General features: G+C 39.2%; 2 protein-coding genes across 6 annotated transcripts in view; one reads left to right on the top strand and one right to left on the bottom strand.

Moving 5' to 3' along the window:
* Positions 1-8,033, top strand: part of KCNC1 (potassium voltage-gated channel subfamily C member 1) — a 122,834-nt gene extending 114,801 nt beyond the window's left edge. For both annotated transcript variants that reach the window (XM_033061817.2, XM_033061811.2), the window contains one exon: positions 5,954-8,033. In XM_033061817.2, the coding sequence (XP_032917708.1) occupies positions 5,954-6,135 (182 nt within the window). In that variant the 3' untranslated portion in view covers positions 6,136-8,033. The remainder of the gene's footprint in view (positions 1-5,953) is intronic.
* Positions 1-16,615, bottom strand: part of SERGEF (secretion regulating guanine nucleotide exchange factor) — a 140,371-nt gene that overhangs the window by 2,558 nt on the left and 121,198 nt on the right. The window lies entirely within an intron of this gene.

Genomic DNA, 16,615 nt, shown 5'->3' with positions numbered 1-16,615 from the left:
TTTCAAGTTTCCCCTAGTAAGCAGAAGTATGACAAATCAAGAGCAGTGACTTTATTTATTCACAGCATGATCTGCAGGATTGGGGAACAGAGAGCCACACTTCAGCCAAATTGTATTTTGTTCCTAGTTTCAAGTTCACATGTCGCCTTTTTCCTTTATACACAAGTCCTCAATAGCCTGCCCTATTCTTAATCATCCTACCTCTTCTGCTTGCTTTGACATAATTTCATTTTTTATTATTCTTGTTTTCCCTCATTATTATTTATTTTTGCAAGATCTACCCTTTCATAGCCCAAATAACAATTCATGTATTATTATTACCCCATAGTACTCCTTTTTGAAGCACAATATGCAAATTTTGTTCTATAAATGGCTGGCATAACAAAAAAATCCACCAATCCTCCTTATTCTGAACTACAAGTGCTATTTCTTCCCTATTTTCTATTCTTTATTTGGCTGCCAGAGACTGTCTGTGACATTCTGTACTGAAAAAGAAAGCCACCCTGCCATATAATCATGTTTGTGATGCCATTGTTATTTTTTGAAAAGCAGCAGGTATTAACAGTAGGAAGTAGCATTCTGGATTCCAAATAATGAGAAGAAAAGTGCCAAAATTCACGAACTCTAATCTCAGTCATGATTTTACTTTTCAAAATTCAAAAACCAATTATTTCAAAGCTAGCAGGGCCATCTTCCCAGCAAATCTTATAACATTTCACTGTCCCCTGCTCTCTTTACATTATTAGTGTATTGAAGTTCCCCGCTTCTGCAATGAAGTGTAAACATTACTGAGGCCAGATGTAACTAAGCAATGACATTTCATTTTCCTGACATTCTTTAAGGCAATGGAACACCACAAAGCACCACCTGAACATCACAGTAGCCAAGGCACATCTCACCTGATACAGAAATTCTGTCACTCTTATCTCAGGAGGCACCAGGTGATTGATTGAGCATGTGCAATATTGACAGTCCAACCTACATCCCAAATGCACTCACATGTGTTGCCAAAAAGTGCCAAAGTCTGAGTGGGCAACAAATCCCATTTAAATATCAACAGAGCTTTCTACAGGTTAACCGGATTCTGCTTTTTGGTAAGGTTCCAGGTAAAAATGTTTATGTAAATATTTAAAAGTAGAAAAAAGACACCTCAAACCCATATTGGAAACACATCTCAGTCTAATCATTCTACTAAGAAAAGACTTTTTTTGGCACAGTTAATATGCGAACCCTGCAGAATGAGGCAAGCTTACAATGTAATGAAAAGAGAATGAAACATGCCCTAACATTAATAAGATGTTAAATTTTTGTTACTAGATACCAGCAATTACTACAACAATTTACGTGCTTCTGTGAAGACTCTCTACATCTGTTTAAAGGGTTTCTTATTACTTTTTTCATCCTGTCCCATGAGGACATGACAGAGGAAACCAGAAATTTTCTGTTCACTTGGTACTACAAACTGCTCAGTAGAACATTAATGGTATAACAAATAGTCAAAGAAATAGTGCATTAGGACATCAACCTCTCTAATTGATAAAAATATCCAGTGAAACATCTTTTTAAAAAACATCATAGAAAAATTTACAAGCTAGGAAACCCCAGACAAGAACAACTTCCCTAAAATAAGGACTGTGGAGTCTTTTCCAGCCTTTACTTCTCCAAGCATGTCGAAAAGCCACCAAGATAGATCTTTCTATGTGATTCCAGTCATCTCTAAGGTTATTGAAATGGGTCAAGAGTGAAAACCGGCAAAAGAAAAACAGAAAGTAAGTAGGATTTATGAATGGTCTTATACAAAAACGCCTTGTACATCCATGGAGAGCTGGCAGAAACCTGAAGAGATGAAAGGGCAGCTGACAGATATGGAATGACAGGCCACAAAATCGTTTCTCCTCACCATCAAGTCAGAATCAGGAAAGCTAAAAGGCAGAGAATGTTTACTGTGAAAATTAAAGGTGTAACTGTACCATACCTGCCTGCAGAAGACTCAGTGAAAGGTCTGTACATAGAAATAGCCAAATGTTTGACTTGTGTCAGAGAAGGCAGACTTTTCAGAAAACACACACAAGTCCATTTATTGAGCAGTAACATATTAGCAAAACTTGGAGGAGGGCTGGGTAAAACCAGTGTGTTGAAAGTGGCCAGGAGGGAACAAGCAGATCTGTGCATCACTGGCAGAAATTGAAGTCGGTGAAGATCGAAGGTAATGAAGCATCTATTCTAAAATGACATAAAAGGAATATCTGCAGAGTTAAAGGTAGACCCTAAGAAGAACTAATAGCTAGCCTCTGGACAAAATTCATCATTTAATGGTTTCTTTCCTTTTCCTACCTTTTTTTCCCTCTCTTTTTTTTCTTTCTGATTGCTTCTATTCCTGGTTTATTGCTGATAAAAACACAGAACAGCAACCCTACATGCCTTCATAAGAAAATTCAGTTTTTATGTCTGTGCCACACCTTCCCAGGAAGAAAGAGCATTAGAATGATGTGTATTAGCACAGTTACAAATTGCTCCTAACAAAATTTAGAACAAGTATTGTAGCATGCTCTCAAACCAAAGGATTTGTGTTTAGTGATGTGAGGGAAGGTTACTCCATGTTACTGCTTAGGTGACATCACATAAGATGGTGCATTTTACTTTTCTCTTTTAAAACATAAGTACTCAAAGTACAAATCAAATCCACAGAACTCACATGGCAACACAGCAGAATCCCAAGGAAATTTCATTTCTGTTCAGAGTCACACTAATCAAAGTTTAGAGTAATGCTATGCAGGACTTTTCTCAAAACATTAAATATACAAGACATAGGGACAACAAAATTCTTAACCAAAATTTGACCAAAATCTGTTTTGGTCAAACAACACAAGAAGAATACTGCCCTCCTTCTGTCTGCAATAATTATCCAGGTTTTTCTCAAGGTAACTGAAGTGACAACAGCAATCTAGAGGTTCATTAAACTGGAGAAAAGTATTTCTAAGTAAAATAAAGCTGCATCAGGTTGGAGAGAATTCTGGAGTGAGAAGAGAATTTAGAGTCGCTTCTTATTACTGAGTGGAATCTTCAGATGGAAGAATTGATGTTAGCAAGTTAGGTGCTCTGGGTGAGATTCACTGCACTCAAGTTCAGCCACCTAAAAAATCAAGCAGCTTAGCTACAGATCGTTATCCTCTGTGTTCCTTAAATGCCAATGGAGACATCTGCATCTCTCCAGCAGAGCGAGAGATTCATCTTATCCAAACACTGGTGTGAAAATCAAGTCTGTCTCACTTTGGTCGTGATAAAAGTGAGACCAAGTGATCATGCTAGCCTTGGCATATCAGTTTTATGCAGTTGAAGACAGGTTATATTAAATCACATCTTCACAATTGCTCCGAAGGCAAAGCAGGGAAAACTGGAAACAAGGAAGCTGCAAATATCACTGCAGCCTAGCTTCAGGCTACAAGCAGTCTGCTTCTAAACCAGCCTGTGCCCTGGAGGCTTGTCACTGAAATCTTTAAAAGCTTCTCTTTTCTGTTTCTCCTCTCCCATTCTTTCCACCAGCAAACAAACAGAAGTTGGCCTTAAAGACAAGCCAAGTATCTTGAAGTCAAGTTATTCTAGAGACAGCTTCACATTTTAGGGAAATGTTAAAATGTTTTAGTACAGCTCTGTTATATTGGCTCTGTGCTCTTAACAATAATCCACAATACTTCAAATTATCATTTCTTTTTTTACCTTAAATTAGTGCTACTCTACTCTTTTGTTATAGACAAAGTCACAGTAGGCAGGAGATCAACTCGGAAGTCACAACTCTTTAAACAGCATCAGGGCTGGACCACTAACAAAAATTCAGATATTTCAGCCACCCTTCCTGGATTATTTGACAGCCTTCAAAACCTCACAAGGAACAATAGCACTACAGAGAATGAGATTTAGACTATACTTCTCCCAGGGAGTTGAAAACAAAATTAATATGTTTTCCTGTTTTTTCAGCCATCTGGTGGTTCAGGGTGTCACATAAAATAAAAGGCAATAAGCATCCCTCTAAACTTTTGTATTTTCAATAGCAACAATTCTGCCATTAGTCCAAAAGACCTGCAATTTTAAATTGTAAGAAACAGTATTGATATCAATTGTTTTCTGCAGAAAAACATGGAACTGTATTAGTAGTTACAAGGGAAGTCCAGGCATTGTGCAAAATCTCACTAAAGGCAAAGCTTGGTAAGTGGAATGTATGAGGGCATCCTGTCAGTACCCAGCTGCACCTCCTAAACTAGGAATGTACTATGAGAATCACATTCAGTTTTCATTATGGAGCCACATTTTCAAGGAGAAAGCTGTCATGTGCTCCAGGCAGCACATCCAATTGCTGTTCAACCCTCAGAAATGGGTTTCTGGCTTTCAAGTGAGTAAGTTGGATAAAAATCAGACACATTGCAGTGCTAACACAATACACAGGTAAGAAACACCATGGATTTTTGATATTAAGTACAAAGACAAGGTGCTAAAGGCATGCTGATTTCAAAGTTAGCCTTCAGTCAGCAACCTGCCCTCACTCCACCTTTACATCATTAGTAGCTCTCCTCAGGCAGTGGACCTAAAACCACTCAGTCCCTCCTCAGCAGTGGTTTTACACAAGTGAAAAGACAGCTGACTTCAGGTCACACATCTGTGGTTCATCCTGGCACCTGGAAAGAACAACTTTCAATGTCCTCAAACAATTCATCACAGCAAATGCATGAAGCCTGCACTATGTGGATGTTTCTGACTTGGTGCTCTAAATTAATATCTTATGTGAACTATTATTTTTTCCCAGCAGAAGCACTGGGAAGGGCTGTTAGAAGTTTTGTTATAGGACCTTCTCTCTGGCTAGGTTTGTGTAATACAGCAGGGACTTCAAACTGGGTCATGGCCTCAAGGCCAACTGTCAGAATATCCAATTAGAATCCATAACCACCTACTGAAGAGAGTCAGAAAATCAAATTAAGAATACAATATGCTTAGTAGGAGCTTCAGCATGTGCAGTACCGCAAAATGCAGCAATAAGGTTACACATCTCCTTTGGCATTAAATTTCACTTGGGAAAGTCTCATTTCTAGTTTGTGCTTCAATATCTTCGATGTCTGTCCCACAAACAATAAACAAAGAGCAGTTCAGAGCACTTCTAATATTTTCTGTTTCATTTCCACAGCACATAAGTAGCCAAGAGTTACAAAATGGGAAGGGGAAAGAATGTTTATGATAATTTCCAAGGGCAGTGTAGCACATCTGCCACAGCCTGAAAACTGTCTATGGGGAAGGAACCCCACATCCAGCAATGCAGAGAGGTGGGCAAAGACCCTCTAAGATGCCACTTAGCAAAAAAAGCCATAGCAGATCCATGCAAACATGCTGTGCATTTTTCTGTGCACTGTTTTTAGCATCAGGCAAATAACTGAGCCCAACCCTAGAGGAAGTGCTATCTTGCCAAATTACAATGACAATAGAAATTTGTTCTGTTCTCACAGGGCACTTCAAAGCAGGAGCTGGACGGTTCACTGCACAAATGAATATGCATCTATTTGAAAGAATCACTCTGCATTAAATCAAATAAACAGTTTAGGTTACCACTCAGGTTAGTTTATGATAGAATTAATTTTTTCCTTCTCAGTTATGCATAGTCATTTTGAAACCCAAAAAAAAAAAAAAAAGGAAGAAATTCACAAAAGTATATCCTAAGATTTTAAAACCTACAGATTTCTTGGTCTGCTGCACCTGTGTAGGTTTTGTGGTGGAACTGAAACCCTGTAGGATGGAGATGGTTGCTTTGCTGTGTGTAGGTAGCAAGGACATAAATCCACTACAAGGATTATCTGCTCGCATTTCTGTTTCCATGGGGAAACACAAATGGTATTAACTGTCTAAAGCTCACAGGTGCTGCATGAGGGTTTTGTTCTGGTTTTACTCAAACTTGTCAATTCCTTCCCAACAGGAAAGCATCTCCAACTCAACACAGAACAAAACCTGGGCTCACGACTTTGTGCAAGACTGAACGTAACTGGTCCACTGACAATACATGAGGATTATATCATACACGAAGCAGCTGCAGTGCAGAGAGGATTAAGCATTAAAGATGCTTTTTTCTACACCTGTAGAAGACAAGAAAATCTTTGAATTTTGGTCACTTAAGTACAGGACAAAAACACTTGACAGAAATTAATTACTGGAGAGATTTGTCCTGAGGCTCTGACCGTGGCACTAATGTCTGTAACATCAGGATTTCAGACATGGCAGAGAGTGACATTCATTCAGAACTTACATCCCTGCCTCTCACAGTGACAGGCATTCAATGTGTCACAGTGCTTTAACTTTATATGACCAGAACTAGACAATCACAATCTCCTCACAGAGCCAGAGACTGCAGTCTCATGACAGAACATGCAGAAAATCCCTTACACCTAGTGCTTAGTGAGAGGTCATCCACGCAAGGCAGGATGTCAGAGCTCATCTAGAAGAGTGCTAGTAATTCAAGTGCCCCTTGGGACCACATGGTGCCATGGCCATTTGTGCCCATGAATTCTGGGTGGTAAAGCATTAGCATTTCAAATTTGCACACGCTTCAAATGGACATAAGTGATGACACAAAGAAAAGGAGGGGACAGCTGTGATTCATCTGACCTACAACGTTACCTCCGAGACCTAGAACTGAAGGGCATCTTCAGCACAGGCTTAGGAAAAGTCATAGATGAACACAGAAGCAAGAATCTGAGACCCCCCTTCATACTGCATTCCAGTCCTACATGTAGCTTTCACAGCACTAAGCAAATCAAAGAGCAGGAGAAGGGACAGTCAGCGGGATGAGCAGGTGCATGCAGGTGAAATGGTGCTTCCTCCTACTTTGCTGGCTGAAGTCAAAAATAAGAGACCCCACTGGGCTCTCAAGAATTCTCTCATCAAGGAAGAACAGCTAGGTTGGAAAAGGATATTTTGGAAATGCTTTGGTGCTTAACATATTTCATAAGGCAACCCTTTGTAGAACACTGGTCTATTTACAAGCATGAGCTTTAAGGCAATCACACAGACCAGACTAGAGATGACTGTCAGTCCTTGGCATCTTATAAAAATACTTATGATATAATAAAAGCTGAAGAGATAGTCCATATGGTCACATTTGCCTACAATTTCTTCTCTTCTGACTGCTATTCTCTTCCTGTGAAGGGCTGTTTGCACTGAACAAAAGTGAGCGTTCTGGGATTTATCTCTGAAGGTGTCCTTTTCTGCAGAATACAGTTCTCCAACTCAGAACCAAGAATTGAAATGTGTAAACCTTCCACATGGACATCTTATGTAAAATAGCTTTGTGTTTAAATGGGCTTTAGTTTGAACTTCTCCCCATTTCACTTTCCCTTTGCAAGGCTGCATTTTGGTCAAGTTTCAAGACACACAATATGAATGTGCATTACTGTTGAGTGAAGTCTAAAAAAATTGCTTGTTGATATTAAACAAGTGAGGGCTTTTTTCCCCCCATGCTTAACAAGTAATCTGAGATCAATTCCAGCAGTCATAAGCTAAAGTGTTAGAAATGCAAAGAGAAAAATCAAGGAAACAAGTGGTGACTGAGTTGCTCAGTTTCCATCTCACTGATTGAACTGATAGATTTTCTCACAGCTACGCAAACATCGCCACAGAACAGAAGTAGCTGCAGCTTGGCAGTGATGATATTAGGATGCCTTATTTTGCAAAGTTTCAAGTTGTGACCTTGGTGTATCACAATGGCTCAGATGATGGCACCCTGCAAGTGTCACAGCGCAGCTGTAACAGTGACAGCACTGCAGTACTGTGCGCTATGAGAGCATTAAAACACATAGCTCGATAAAAGCTATAGCATAGCTGTAGTCAGAGAGAGTTCAGGGTGAACTAACCCTTCTTTCTGGGCAGGATTTGTGGATTACAATTTTCCTCTGTGCTGCAACTGTTGTACTTGAGTTAACCCACTTGTATCCAGTTCAAGTGTGCCTACAGCACATTGTACTGTAGTGCAAGCGCACATCTAATAAAACTCCTGTGGGTCATGTGCCTTGTCTTGTCTGTCTCAGTCTGTGCCTATTGTTATAGGGACTCCTATACTCATCACTGTGTGGGAGTCTGAATGAGGGGTAACTCTGGATCTACTCAGAAACAACAAGGGTTGGGTCATTTCAGCACCTAGAAAAGAGTAACATCCTCACATTCACACTGATGCCATTTGCAGCCACCATTGCCCTCTGCCTCATACAACCTAGTTCTGTGAACTAACAGGACCCCTTTCAGAGAAGAAAATAGACAGCTGACAGAGCTGTGACAAAAGATGAAACCAGGCAATAAAAAAATAGAAAAGAAAACAACTCATGATTCAGACTTCAAACACAAAGCATAGAGAGGTTTACGTCAAGTGTGTGCACCAAAGGCAAGTCACGTTTTCTCAGAAGGGCTGATGGAACACCATGCTCTTACCCAAAGCTGGCTGTGCAGGACTGGGCTGGGGTTAACTTTCAACCTGTTGAATACTGAAGTAAAAAAAAAAAAAACAAAAACAAAAACCAACCACACAAAACAAAAAACACACCAAAAAACCCCAAAAAAACAAAAACAAAAACAAAAAAAGAAAAAACAAACCACAACTAAACACCAAACAAACTGAAAGGTATTAACACCACAAACTGCATCCTGAGTCCCATCCACTTGGCTAAGCCATTAGTCTGATTTCCCAAGTGGTCCAGCTCTTCCTGTTTCTTAAGGGCTAGGAAAAGATCAGGAACTTCAGTCAAATCACCCTGTCAAGAAACTTATGCAGGGTAATGAGCCAAATAATGTGTACCAGATGAGAATTTTCTCCACAGGTAATCAACAGCTAGGGAGACAAGGACCATAGGAATAACAACTCTATTCTTTTAACTGTACTTTTAAAGCAAGAGTTCACTAAGTGCCAAATTCCACTAAGTTCTGGAAGAAGTAAGCAAATGGTCAATAGTGGCTACAAAAGAAAAAATGGGAGAACAGGCTTTGCCAGCTGTAATTAAAAACAAGAATTATACCATGAGAATTAAAACTGGTCAGGAAGAGAATCAAAGTAGACAGCCTCAAAAGGAAAGTGCCTATAAGGCAGGACTGGATCTACTTCTCCAATCATCATTTCAAAATCATACCTGACTGTTGAGTGAGGTCTGGGGAAATTGCTTGTTGATATTAACCAAAGGAAAAGTTCTGCCATCAACATATGTTAAAACCAAAGGTGAGCTTGCTTAGATAGAAACAGTTTTTGACATCATTTCTGGTGCAGAACAGAGATTCTGGACAAACTTTTACCTTTTTTTATCTGCATGGACAGATTTTACTCTATTCTTCATTACTTTTGTTCACTAAACTATTTCATTATAAACCCATAATTCTTATTGGAGAAAACAAAGCTGTTAAATTTTAATATCAAGTTGGCAAAGTGCCAGCACTTCAAGCAATACACAGGGCTAAAGTGACCCCAGCCCTGAGTGGTACAGAGTAGATTATGGGTGTGCAAACACACTTTTTACATATTCAGGTCAGGTAGTCAGAAAATAACCATGCTGCAGCACAGCTTCTTCACATTTCTACCTTCACCCTCCTCTATGTGTCAGCTATCTATACATTCACTCTTCACATGCTTCTTACCTAATCTTCCCTAGAAGTGCACAAGGCAAGGAGAGAAACACTGGCAGAATTTGGGATGCCACTGGGGTGCCAAGTGACACCATTTTAGTTGTCCTGATCAGAAAGGGCAAACAACATCCCTGACACAACATTCATGTTACATTTGGGGACACCTCACCACTGTGTGTCCATCAGTAGAAGATGCACTGAAATTCTGAACTGGCAGTAGTTCCTTAGGCAAAGGGAATATATCAAGTCAGTCCTTGGAAGAAAGGCAGGCACAAAACAGTGTCCTGAGATGAAAAAATCCTGCAATCAATGCTGTGAGATGTTTTCTGAAAGTTTCTGCTCTGCTACATTTGTTGAGTGCTGGCAAATTAGCTACCCTGAGAACAGCATTTCACGCATCAGGTGCAGGGATCCAAGGCTGGGAAGTAAAATCTGTCCTTGGCACAGCAACAGGGAGAACAGCTGATGGGCAGAGGGAGTCAGAGGCGCCATGCCAGCTCCAGAAGGTTTGAGACCAGAATGGACAATGCAAGCTGGGTCCCTAAGATGCCGCTCGGCACTTTCCCATCTGATCCTCTGCATAACCTCGGGGTTAAGAAGAAACTAGCTGGATTGAAGACAGGAATATCTGACACCGTTTTGGAAGGACTATATCTGCCACAGAAATGGAATAACAAAGTATTCTTCAGAATAAAAAAGATAAACAAAACAAACACTTTTGTCTCTGAAATAATATTTGACCAAATTAAGAATTCAGAATTCTTTGCCCTCCTCACTTTGGAGGAAACAGAAATACTGGAAACATGAGGTCTCCATACATTGGCCTAACTGTGCCCATGCAGAAAGCCAGTTTCTTCCATTTTATATTTGGCACTAGACTGAACTACACAGCAGGAGCAGCTATAGAAGTCAACCAAGAAAGGGAGGCACAAAAGAATTCAAATTTAAGGCCACATTTGGCCCTATGACAAATATTTATCATTACTCACAGAGAAAAAGCAACAGCATGAAAACCTTTTAAGTGATGGATAATAATACTGAGAAAATAGTGTAAAAGACCAAAACCCAATCAAGCCCAAACTTATGGTAAAAACAGCAAGCTTCAGTATGTAGCAAGAAAAGCAATAGATGGCATGCTTGTGTGCCCACAGGATTGTGTACATAACATCCAAACAAATGAACACTATACAAAGTAGTTCCCACTAACCTGCAACATGAATATGAGAGGAGTTGAATTTATTCTTTACACTGTTGGAAAGAAGAACAACCAAATATGAAGACGACAAAGCCAGACAATGTTGAGATATTTTCTTAAATCATTTTGAAATTTTTTTTATCTGGTTTTGTAATAACGCCTGCTCAACACCAATCATGAAAATATTCCTTGTTCAGTACAGGTAAGAGATCTTTCCTTTTCAGGCTCACTTACTAACAGAACTGTCGTTCTGTTCATGGGTGAACCAAAAGCCAGTTCTCATGATTCCAGAAAATTAACTCCATCTCAGTGAGAGCCAATACATGGAGGCTTCTTAAATTTATTCAGGAATAGATGAAGCAAGAATAAGAATTTTAAGCATCCAATCATCCTAGGAGAAGTGGTTCATGTCCCAAATTAATCTGAAGATTTAAAAATACTTGGGTTTTCTAAATTAGACCCTTTTCATTTTTTTAATCTTTCTTTTTTTTCCTTAGGGGGAAGAGGCACTATCAGCATTTTAAAACTGTCAGTAATAATTATTGACACAGAAAGGTTAAAAATAAAGATAATAACCTTCACTTAAAAACACTACAAAGGATACAAGAACCATCCGAAGTATTTCAAGACGACCACAGATACCCGTATGTTGTTCTTTTTTTTTTGTCCGAAAAAAAGAGATTAGAAAGGATGACAACACGAGTGGCAATACTACACTTATTATTTGTGTTAACAGCATATTTCTATGTACATATACAGATGTGTATTCTACATATAACTAGGGATATTTGCTTAACAGATTTCATGCTTTCAGACCCTGCATTTGTAGCACAACACAGTTTATGTCTCTGCACACATCCCTCTGCAGATGTTCACTGCTGTTTTGAAGTACCTGAGTTTCTGTAAGTGGGATTCAATCTGCCTAAAACATCCATGATGTATGTACCTGTGCATGATCACTGCCATCCCTCATAGAGGAATCTAAATCATCTCCCACTCAAGTGACAAACAGGCAGTTTCAGAGTGGGGTTCATCCCACCCAAAGCAAATCTCTGAAGTCAAAAGAATCCTTCTACCACCATCCTTTTACCCATCTCTTCCTCTCCATTGCCTACAGATATCTGACTAGCTCAGGCATAGTTTAAAGTTACAGCAGGCAGAGCTTGCCCCAGATGCCCAGCCCAACCTGCTTTACAAACTTGCTGCCAGGGGACATGGAGCTTTCTGGAAAATAAGATGCTTCCCAGGTAAAATCAGAAACCCACTGAGATTTTCACTGTCCCCCAAATCTTTAAACAGTTTTGAACACACTTATGTAATCTGATATCCAAAATGTCATCTATGCACAGAAAACTCTGAATGTTGTGCACCTAACAAAACCTTCTATAGCAAGATGATGAGCTCTGTGTTAGGAGCCCCTTCAGCAAGCACCAAGCTGTGTCTTCCTACTTATACTGCCTCTTTGGTATCTAGTTCATTCAAATATACACCAAAGGGACTTCCTAAGCTTTTTCACATACCTGATGGATCGTTACCAATTTCTGAATGAGAATGCCTGTTATTATGGAGGAAACACACTACACTGGAGTAATTTCTTAAGAAATGGGAATTATGATTATGTAGTAGCTGTTGCTTTGAACACTTTAAATCACTCTGTTGAAATATGGTTTGAATCATTTCAGTTGCTCTGATTTTCAACACCTTCTCTCCTAGCCAGTGTGTCTTGCTGAAAGGTTGCTCATGGAGCTGTTTACTTTCCAGCATGAAAGGTTATATTTTTCAGAAATTTCTTAGGAAATCCTTCTAATTAATTAGTCTACAGTTCCCACAGCACTTTATTTAATTCCTTTTTTTTTTTTTTTTTTTAATTAGGTGTTGTGGGTTTTTTGGTTTGGTTGGGGTTTTTTATTTGTTTTAGAAAGCTCCCAGTGCTCTCTAAGGCAGAAATATTTCTTGCTCTCTCTGCAAGAGATGTTTTTTGGATGCTTTTGCTACTGAGAATTTTTTTTTTCTCCAGGGGACAATTAAACAATGACAACATTGTATTCAGCCCAAAGTATAATTCTATTTTTGAAGGTTTCATTTGACTAACATGATACTGACCACAACTTTCCATCCACAAGGCAATGTAATACAAGTTCAGCCTCGTGTCAGCATGCACTGGTTCAACCCAAGTCCCAGGAGGTGCAAAAACTACAGAGCTGGCAATATGATTAGGTAACCAGTTCTCCTTCAGGCTGACTACATGGATGGATTCAAAACTGCTTCTCCAACTGGTAATCAGCAAAGGTCTTAACAGGATTTAAGAAGCAAAGGCAAGCCTTGATGGGAAAGGCAAAGGGGACCAATTGCTTATCCCTGAAACGAAAAAAGAAGCCATGACAAAAAAAGTTTGAGTGCAACTGAAAGCAAAAACCTGAGTCATGACTAATTCCTTCATTTCCAGCTATCTGTTTCAGTTACTGATGCTTTCATCCTTTTGGCCATGTGACTCTAAACTTTCTCATTATAGAGGGAGAATTACCCTGCACAAAGCAGAACTATAATCCTCCTTCCTGAGCTCTGAAGGTGTCTGGTCAGATCTTCCCTCTAACAAATGGCTGAAACCATCACAAGAAGCAGCAGACAGCAGGGGACTGAACCTCTGAGTGCTGCATTACTGGCTAAAGGCTACTCACTGACTGTGCTCTTTCTACATTTCCCCACCTCATTTTAACTACTTTAGCTATTTTAGGTTGTTATCTCTTTAGGCCAAGGGTCTACTGCATGGTCTGACCTCACCTTGAGCCCATGGATGTTGTGTAATGAAAATAAATAATGAAAAAACTCTAAAAATATCTGTTGCATTTAATCATCCATGGGTTTGGATTCACGATGCTCTGTAAATCTGGAACTTGGGAAAAGAAGTTAATAAAAACCCTGTAGTGAAGGTGTTATTTGGTTCACCTGGGTATTTAGAATACACTTGAAAAAATGAACAGTTTAATTTAACAAGAGACATCATGCACCTAATTATCCTTCCTCACATGGTGACTGATATGAAATAAACCCATATTACTTCATTCAGTTATGAAAAGAACTTAAGGAAGGAATCACTAAGGCAAAGGTGACTTATATAGGCCTGCTTTTAAAGGGTGATTTCCTGGGAAAATGCTCCTCAGTGCTTTTTTTTTCCCACCTACAGTCCAGGGACATTTGACTATCTCAGGGAACATTTCAAAACTTCATGATTTACAGCAGTAATTCGTACAACATCCTTAAATTAATGGCCATTCAGGACAGAGGAAAGAAAATAATACAGAGTGAAAGCAGAACTCAGTTAAGTACAGAGAAGTCATGCTAAAAGCCATTTGAGGTCTCCTGAATGCATATGGGGTCTGTTGAGACAAAAAGCTATTGCTAGGAGTCAGTGTTGATTTCCACATTTGTGCTGTACAGACCCTGAGGATTAAGTTAAGCACTGAATTCCAGAGTCAGGAGAGCAGCAGCATCCTGTGAGGTGACATTTCTGCCTCTGTGGAGGGCTACGACTCGCAGGGCTGTAAAAGGCAACTTATTCCTTTTTTTTTATGGAGCAAATATCATCTAGGAACTGAGATTATTTTTAATTCATTTTGGCACTTATTTCTTACCTTCCATTTTCTTTGTCCAGCACCTCTTTTCCCCTAAAAAGATGTCTTTTGTCCACTCTCCCTGCTGTCCTCATCCACACAACATTTCTGCAGACTTCTGCATGAAGACAGCACTAGCTGCAGGGGTATCAGTGCAACAGAGAATCTGCTCAGTACCTGCTCACCAGCAGTGTCTCTTTCAATCTTTCTCTGCCAATAAAGGATTTGAGGGGATGGCAAGAGGTTTACTTTCTGTGCAGGAGGCTAAGAGCTGCACTGTGTAACTATAGTGACAACTACCGTGAAAGCTCTCGATTTTTATTGATATGCCTCACAACACCCTGTGGAAAAATTCATACAATTAGAGAAACAGATAATTAAACATCCTAAAGGTCAAAGGAAAATATTGTGGTGATGTGCATTTCCATGCATTGCTTAAATACTTCGCTGTGGTAATTTCCTTCTTTTACTGTATAGTGGCAACATTAAAATAGCTTTTTAAAATTCACAGTTTCAACAGTGATTTAAGCCTCCACAATGCCAAAACAGAAGATACACTTGCAATCAGCTCAGAAAACACTGTACCACATTGCTGTGTTTGACAAAGATTCATCAGTGGCAAAGTGACACTACATAAATGGAGAGAAGAATAAGGTGCACACATTTTTCCACAGAGAGTAACAAACATTTGCATAGGGATACACTGAATTATTCATCTCTTACAGACAAAAGACACATCTTTCTAAAAGGTATTTCTCTATCCAAAGGATATGCATTTTAAAGGATTTTCCTGTGCTCACAGCAGCTGAGAACTGTGTGAAAATGATACTGAGATGCTTTGTCCCAGTCTTAAGAGTTCTGTGACTTGATAGACAAGTTTGACATTCCAAATCCAACAGAACAGTTTCAAGCTCACAGCAAAATATGAATATGCTGCAGTCTGAAATTGCCTCAAATATCCTGGAAAGTTACCAAATCGCTTACGTCGAGCTTGAAAATGCCACCTCTAAATGTGCTTCCAGGGCCATGATCCACAGTGCTGGAAAATTGATCCTTGCTAATGGCCACCATTTATAGCCTTAACCTTTACTACATTGCTTCAGTTCTCTCCAACAGCTTAAGCAATATGAATCGAAAACACTTCCAAAGATTTTAACAATTGCCACCAGACTGAGAACTAGACCTGCAAAAACCTTGACCTTATTGACAAAGTGGATTTGTATGGTCACAGCAATTGCCAGTTTTGCAGTCAAGGAATGGGACCAAAACGCTTTACCCCAGCTGCCAGTTCTCATTTCCTGCTCTGCTGTCATGATTTATTTCTCTAAAAAAGCACAATAATCGCAATTACTTTTCTTATTCTAATAATCATCCAAAGCAAAGCAAAGTTTAAGGAAAATACTGAGCTGTTAATATAGGTCTACTGAATCTAATACTCTTGCAGTACACAATGCAATCCAGGCAGCCTGGAAAGGATGAAAATGATGTGTTACTATGGAAACAGGAAGGCACATGTTTAGGTTGCTCATCCCTGAAGAGTTGCCCCACCAATATCTTTAAAGGCTGCTAATAAAATTTTCATCAATGATTAGAATAAAGTGAATTTCACCTCCTGTTGGACACCGGAATCCTGGTTTACATACTGTCAAGCTCTTTTAATGTTCCCTGCATCCAGCTATGCCCTACAACATTAAGAATGAATTTATGCACAAATAGAATGTCAACATGAACTATTCTAGTTCAGCTACTTAAAATTATTATTCCACACAGCAATAGATACCAGCTTCCCAAATTAAAATCTTGTGCATGTAGGAAGATGCTTTGTAATTTATTAATCGATGTGCCATGCCAAAAAAAAAAAAAAAAAAAAAAAAAAAACCCAAAACAACCAAACCAACTCAATAAACCAGGTCTTTGATTATTACTGGTTAAGACCATCAACCAGGGATATGCTCATCATGAATGTGACAATTAGCCCAGTGCCAGTGTTGTCACTCACCAGACACCCTAAACATCTGCTGTTTCCTAGAAATTATAGCTTCCATCTAACCATGACATACCTGCAGATAGATCTTTCAAAACACTGAGGTTTACAAAGTAAAAACGCATTTCCAGACAGCCAAATAGAAAACAGGTCAAGTTATTTGCTGGCAAAACTCCACTTATTTCACTATTA

This window comes from Catharus ustulatus, chromosome 6, assembly GCF_009819885.2.
Source record: "Catharus ustulatus isolate bCatUst1 chromosome 6, bCatUst1.pri.v2, whole genome shotgun sequence".
Lineage (NCBI taxonomy): Eukaryota > Metazoa > Chordata > Aves > Passeriformes > Turdidae > Catharus > Catharus ustulatus.
The sequence above is the reverse complement of the archived record's forward strand: the minus strand, read 5'-3'. Positions and strand labels throughout refer to the sequence as shown.